The sequence below is a fragment of the Arachis ipaensis genome, chromosome B01 (genome assembly GCF_000816755.2).
Source record: "Arachis ipaensis cultivar K30076 chromosome B01, Araip1.1, whole genome shotgun sequence".
Taxonomy (NCBI): domain Eukaryota; kingdom Viridiplantae; phylum Streptophyta; class Magnoliopsida; order Fabales; family Fabaceae; genus Arachis; species Arachis ipaensis.
Genome location: NC_029785.2, coordinates 111,341,300 through 111,348,624, shown reverse-complemented (window position 1 = coordinate 111,348,624; position 7,325 = coordinate 111,341,300). Strand labels below are relative to the sequence as shown.

The 7,325-nt window shown below is 34.7% G+C and overlaps 1 protein-coding gene across 3 annotated transcripts; it reads left to right on the top strand.

Annotated features, from left to right (window-relative positions):
• On the top strand, nt 195–7,020 carry LOC107633483 (delta-1-pyrroline-5-carboxylate dehydrogenase 12A1, mitochondrial). Of its 3 annotated transcripts, XM_016337106.2 has the most exons (16): nt 195–392; nt 1,271–1,350; nt 1,685–1,788; nt 2,177–2,244; nt 2,705–2,762; nt 2,904–3,017; nt 3,302–3,385; nt 4,022–4,126; nt 4,439–4,552; nt 4,690–4,821; nt 4,911–5,000; nt 5,154–5,243; nt 5,715–5,924; nt 6,110–6,220; nt 6,403–6,482; nt 6,585–7,020. In XM_016337106.2, exons 1-16 carry the CDS (start codon nt 313–315, stop codon nt 6,721–6,723), a joined length of 1,659 nt encoding a protein of 552 aa, XP_016192592.1. In that variant the 5' UTR covers nt 195–312; the 3' UTR covers nt 6,724–7,020. The 3 variants fall into 3 exon arrangements, with proteins under 3 accessions (XP_016192592.1, XP_020979188.1, XP_020979191.1); XM_021123529.1 differs by lacking the exon at nt 5,154–5,243; XM_021123532.1 differs by lacking the exon at nt 1,271–1,350 and having other exon boundaries at nt 258–392.

Here is a 7,325-nt window from a genome sequence, read left to right as displayed (position 1 = left end):
TATGATGACCAGGACAATGGTATCGTATTAATTAATTCATATCTCTTCAGGGGCAGTAATACTTGGACGACTGACTGATTAATACGTGTAGAAACGGACAAAGATGATTAGAAATGGACACGTGTCCCCCTTTTATGGGTCCCTCCATGACTGCTTTTGTTCAGAGACTGTCACTACGATCTGAAAGCTACGCGCATTTCTCATACCCTCTTCCTTCTATGCCCTTATAAATAGTGACAAAGCAGAACTGAAAACTCAACTCAGCTTGGAGAGTGAGTGAGTGGAAAACCTAGCATAATCAAGAACAGAAGCATGTTCAAGATCGTTGCCAGCAGAGCGAGGGCTTCAACTCCACATGCCCGCAACGCTATCCTTTCTTACAATGTCTCTCGGTATATTTTCCTTTTCCTTCATTTCCCTTTTGTTTTGTGCGAAATGACTAAGGGTTGGAAATGCATCGGGCTTCTGATTGCAATGTGTCTTTTTTGAATTGGCGAAAAATCATTAATAGTTGGATGCCTTATAAAATTAAAGAGAAAGTGATGAAAGATGGGTATTTTTGTTATATTCATTCAATGATTACAAATGTGTTTATATCAAGGAGAGAATTCTCCTCTGTAAATGATTATAAAAGAGGAGTAGGAATGGCATGTCATGCATTATGTTGGGTCTTTATTTCAGTCTCTGTATTATCTTGTTGGGACAATTCTGGTGTAGTGTTTAACAATACCTAACTTGATCTAGTCACTGCGAGTATTTTAAGTTGAATTAACTATTTAACCGCCGCTAACCTATGAAACCGTTGAATGTTTGCTTGCTTGCTTGTTTGCCCTTCATCTATTTACATACAATGGTTGAACTTGGAAGGCTGGTGTTTAGACATTCTTTTTTTCGCAATTTATTTAAAATACAAGAAAAAGAAAATAGAAAAAAGGAGGGGGGGGGGTTGTTAAGGCTTTAACCAATTCAGCTAGTGATTACCGCTCAGAATAGAGAAGCTATGATCTTCAATTTATTAGTATCAATCTTCTGAATCTGGGAATTCTTATATTCTGGCCCGTTTCGTCTACTAAAGTGACTGGGTTGTCAATGTCCATTAGAACTGAACTTAAGGGTAGTTGGGTCATTGGGTTTGATCATAATCGTTAAAAATAAACAACTTATGAGGCTGCAAGAAAAATGCCACTTTTGTTTATTTCCTCCAAATTTAATGATAAAATATTCTTATTTGCCTTTCGAGCTGTGAACTCATTGTTACCTTATCAAGCAGGTCTGGTCATGCTTTATCATCCGCCACAGTAGAAGCCGAAGAGATATCAGGTTCTAGACCTGCTGAAGTTTTGAACTTGGGTAGGGTCCGCATTTCCTAGTATCTTTATCTTATGAGTTTCAGAATATAGGTGTCAAAAGTCACAACTATCTTCGTATTTGAACAGAAGTTTGTTGGTGGTTAAGTTTACAAGAGACTGAATCGGAAATTTGATTGAACAAACAAGTATTAATACTTTTTACTCAAAAGTCTATCTTAAACATCTTTATCATAATTTTTGTTTCCTCTTTTATCTGTTGAAATCTGAATGGTACCGCCAATGTAAATTTCTGCACAGCATATTTGTTGATACATCAATATTAATCAAGCATACTATGCCATAATTCCATGACCTAAGTACATCTGCACTTTCAGTTCAGGGTAAATGGGTCGGAGCTTCAAAGTGGAACACAATTGTGGACCCGCTAAATGGAGACCCCTTTATTAAAGTTGGTGAAGTTGATGAAACAGGCCTTCAGGTGCATTATTTTCATGAAATCTATGTCAATTTAATATTTTATTAAGATATATGTTTTTTGTTGCACATAGAATAAGCTGCTGCTTGGCGAGAGTACATGATATATCCAGAAGCTATATTGTTTTAATATCTCCTCAGTCACCCTTGCACGTTTAAATATTAAGTGACCGAGGCATTGTCTAACTAGTTGCTCTAGACCTGTTGTTCTATGAATGAGACACACGTTTGAAGCTTCAACCTGAGTCAAGATTCTCATAAATTTGTCAAAGAATTAATAAATAAATAAAAGATAAAAATTTCATTTTGAAAGCTATACATGGATTGTTTGGAATTGAACATTTGGGTTGAGATGCTCTTAACTAAACTTTTCCATTTGTTTGACTTATTAGCCCTTTGTGGAAAGTTTGGCCAGCTGCCCCAAGCATGGTCTGCACAATCCATTTAAGGCTCCGGAGAGGTATGTGCAGATTGTCGTTATCTCATCTCCATTCTCTTTATAGAAACATATAATTATAAAAAATCAATAATTGATGGGAACTCATACTTCAATATGAATTTATGTTGTCTATTATACGGGACAGTTATCCACAGGGCTTTTATGCTGTGCATAATGGACTTCAATCTTCAAACGAAATTTGTTTCAAATATCATCTGAGTGGACTAACTAAAATACATGCAACCCTGTTGTTCTAAAGCATAAGATAAGGAATGAAAACAAATAATATTTCTATAGTGTTTTATAAATATCATTTTCACTTAGAGGATGGGACTCACATGGGCACCTTATTTATAAGTACTTTATGTGAACCTTATCTATATATAAATACTTTATGTAGAGTATGATATAAATTCTTATATTCTTACATTCCTACTTTGGGAGTGCATAAAGTTGTTTATTACTGTTAATATTTTTGCAGATATCTTATGTTTGGAGATATATCTGCTAAGGCAGCTCACATGCTATCACTCCCTAAGGTATTTTGAACTATAGGATTTTTTTTTTTGTTGCTTTTGCAGTACTTTTGTGAGTTATGTTATCATGAATTATAGTCAGAGTCTTACTTTTTTTCCCTCTTATTGGAAACTTTAAATAATTTATGCTGCATTGGCTATCAGGTTTCAGATTTCTTTGCAAGGCTAATACAGAGAGTTTCTCCCAAGAGTTATCATCAGGCCTGTGCAGAAGTTTATGTGACACAAAAGTTTCTAGAGAATTTCTGCGGTGATCAGGTAATCAAAATAAGATATGTTGGTGCCAAATATGTGAAATTCCAAGTAGAAGTATAACAGTTTCTGATAAGAATGATGTAAGAACCTAAACTGGTATTCATTTAATTCTCCCTTTGTTAGTAGATAAATTTCATCATTGAGGCTTGGATTCTCCTTTAGTGGATGCTCCCATACACAACTTTGAGCATTATTTGTATACTTAGTTTCCCTATTCTTAACAGATTCAATCATTCCTTTACTGATTTCCTCTTTTTCCATGCTTCATTTCTACAAAATCTCAACAGGTTCGCTTCCTGGCAAGGTCTTTTGGGGTGCCTGGAAATCATCTTGGGCAGCAAAGTCACGGTTTCCGTTGGCCATATGGTCCGGTAAGAATTTTTTCCTTATTGGATAGTTGTTATACCTTGTTCTGAACTACAAAAATTATTCTGTCTTTCCCTTGTTTTACTGTTGACTGTGCTAGAATTACCAGTTAGTTCTGTGAAAGTGATTGATTCAAATGTACTCTAGGATATGGAAAAAGATGAAAAATAAAAATAATTTTCCTAAAATAATTCCTGGTAATATGATATATGACTTTGCGGCTTTGATTTAGTATTATGAGGGTCGAACATGGTTACATGGTATAACTGTGTAGTATACAAACTCAGCTTGCCTCTGACAAAACCCTGACTTGGATATTCTTCATAAAAAGAGCTCAGTGTTTGCAAGTCAAATGCTTTTTTTGATCAATTAAAAGTTCAATTATGTTTTATACTTAATATTACAATATTCTTTTGTTACAACATCTTATTTATGTTCTTGTATACAAAAGGATAAGATGCTATATCATGTTGAATTTTTGTTTTTAATTTTGTAAATTAATGGTCCATGCAATGTCATGCAGTTTTTCCATGAGTTTCTGTCTTAGTAAGTGAAGAGTTGGCTTGTTTTCCCTCACACCACAAACAGTCACCTTCCATGCTGGCTAAATTTCACAACTCAAGGTTATTATGCTTTTGCAGGTGGCTATTATTACTCCTTTCAATTTTCCATTAGAGATTCCAGTCCTTCAACTGATGGGTGCACTTTATATGGGCAACAAGCCAGTTCTTAAAGTTGATAGCAAGGTGAGGCCATGTGTCTCTCATGCTTTAAAAGACTTTATGGCGTTACATTGGTTGTGTGGGGAGATAATTGCAACGTATTGGTTTTCCGTTTTCCGTTTTCCTCGTGGGGGAAGGGGAACGGTGTATGGAAAGAGATTATGTACATTTCCTATTATGAAATTTGTTATTATTTGGTTGGTTTAACCTAGAAACCTATGTTCTTTGCCTTTCTTATTTTGATTTACTTGTGTTGAATTTTGGAAATATCTGTTTCACTTGCTTTTTAAATCTTTCTGGTGTATGATTCTGAATTATCATCTGACATTTTTGTAGGTAAGCATTGTCATGGAGCAAATGTTGCGTCTGCTTCACACATGTGGTTTACCTGTAGAAGACGTAGACTTCATAAATTGTGACGGGAAGACAATGAACAAGCTGTTGCAGGAGGTTGGTTCTTTTTGCATTAGATGTTGACCTTGATATTAAGAAGAATATAACTCATGAAAGATTGCCAACATTTCAATTGTAACTACATTTTCTTTAGTAATATGATATTGATTCATCAAGTGGTAACATATTTACAGGCAAATCCAAGAATGACCCTTTTCACTGGTAGTTCAAGAGTGGCAGAGAAATTGGCTGTTGATTTGAAGGGCCGGATTAAATTGGAAGATGCTGGATTTGATTGGAAAATACTGGGCCCTGATGTTGACCAGGTTTGTTAATGGTTTTGTTGATTTTTCGGAATGTGCTAAGTTATCTTTCAGTTTTATGACCGTTTTTCTCTCATTTTACTTGGTTGCAGGAAGATTATGTTGCATGGGTCTGTGACCAGGATGCTTATGCATGCAGTGGTCAGAAGTGCTCAGCACAATCATTATTATTTATGCATGAGGTCAGTCATTATATTATTTTGTGCACTTCATTAAGGGTTAAATGTCCCACAAAATTATGCTGAAGTTGTACTTTAATGTATTTTGTAATGTGTTGTATTCACAGTGGCGCATAGCGTTACTAACTCCACAAATTTTTTACTTACTGTGCTTAGAACTGGGCTTCTACTTCCTTGGTATCCAAATTGAAAGGTCTTGCTGAGAGAAGAAAGCTAGAGGACTTGACAATTGGTCCAGTTCTCACTGTAAGTACATGTCTTTCATTTTCTTAAATTTAAAATTAAAATAAGTGTTGGCAGCTTCATACATTTGTGTATTATTCTCCCTAATATATGATTTTTGGAGAGAGAACTACTCTGAAGTGCAGTAAATGAGAATATATGAACGAATTCTAGAGTTAATTGAAATAAGTTATACATAACTATTCTAGTGTTCATATCCATGCTTTTGATTGGATTAAAAAGGAGTTTATCTGGTGGGGGTGGGAGCTAAGGACAATTTGCTGCTTTCAGATTAAACACACATTTCCAAGTTTGTGCCCTAGTTGATATAGGTGTGCATTATTTATTTGTTTGACATGATTGGTAATGGTAGACTGCAGACTGTGGAGTCATATATCCAATAGTATATTAGTCGTTTGATAAATAATTACTCACAGGTTCTTTTTAATTTTCTTACTTTATTTTGCTTCTTTTTTATATTTTTTTTATGTGCAGTTTACAACTGAATCAATGATGGATCACATGAAACAATTACTTGAGATACCAGGTTCAAAGCTGCTCTTTGGGGGCAAGCCTTTAGAGGGTCATTCTATTCCACCTATTTACGGTGCTATTAAGCCCACTGCTATTTATGTTCCCCTTGAGGAAATTGTGAAGGACAAGAATTATGAGCTTGTGACAAAAGAAATTTTTGGACCTTTCCAGGTACGAAAATGAGGGCTATTAACATGAAAATTTTCAAGTGTTTCCCCCTCTTTAAATTATAATATCAATATACACTTTGTATGAGATAAATGAGTTCTATTCCTTTACAAGTGTTTCCCCCTCTTTAAATTATAATATCAATATACACTTTGTATGAGATAAATGAGTTCTGTTCCTTTATCCAGATAATTACTGACTACAAAAGCAGTCAACTACCAACCGTGTTGGATACATTGGAAAAAATGCATGCACATTTAACTGCTGCTGTAGTTTCAAATGATCCTCTCTTTTTACAGGCAAGTTTTTCTGACTCACATTGGAGTTACACATTTACCTTGATGCTTTTATTCTCACAACGAAAATATAGATGTTTAGCTTTGGATTTGAGGTTTATACTGCATGCCAATCTTGGAAATTTACCGTAATTTTGCTATATTTATGTGTTGGATTCTCAATCTGAAGTAGTTAACATTTTCAGGAAGTCATTGGTAGATCAGTGAATGGTACAACTTATGCTGGTCTAAGAGCAAGGACTACTGGAGCTCCACAAAACCATTGGTAAGTGCATGATCTTTTTTGGATCCTTTTTAAGTCTCATTTAATTTTGGGATGGATTATTGAGCCTTCAATTTTGTCAAAAATAAAATGGTGCCACTACAGGTTTGGACCTTCTGGAGATCCTAGGGGTGCTGGAATCGGAACACCAGAAGCTATAAAACTAGTATGGTCTTGCCACAGAGAAGTTATATATGATTATGGTCCAGTACCAAACCGTTGGGAAATTCCTCCATCAACATGAGAAATCCAATTTGTGCGGGAGATGAATAAGTTTAGCCTTGTAGACAATGAGGTAGCATATTAGGATTATATTAGCTTGTATTAGCCGAGGTTGAGAACATGTTACGCTATATCTAGATTTGGGTAATAAATTTCACGATATTACAAGTTTTCTTTAATACAAGTTTTCTTTAATGTTTTTTCCGTTTTCAGTATGCTTTTTCATCATAATAAAGGAAACTAAACTCATCTAGACTAGCATTCTTGATGCTGAACTAAGATAAACACAAGTAATTTACCGTTTGCAATTGTGAATTAATGACTGAATTAGCAAGTTTTAATTTCTTGATTTTAGTGACACGGGTGTTTGTGTGACTACTACTACTACTGCTATTACTACTGTTACTGCTATTGTTTCTACTCCTTTTCCTCTTCTTTCTCCTAATAATAATAATAATAATAATAATAATAATAATTAGTAAAGCTAATCTTAAATAAATTGGTTTAGGCTTTTTCTGGCTGATATTATTAGACCTCTCTAAGGAGATTTTATTTCTAGGAGGGGCACAACTGATAATATTATTTTAGTCCAAAAAATTACACATTTCATACAACGCACTAAGT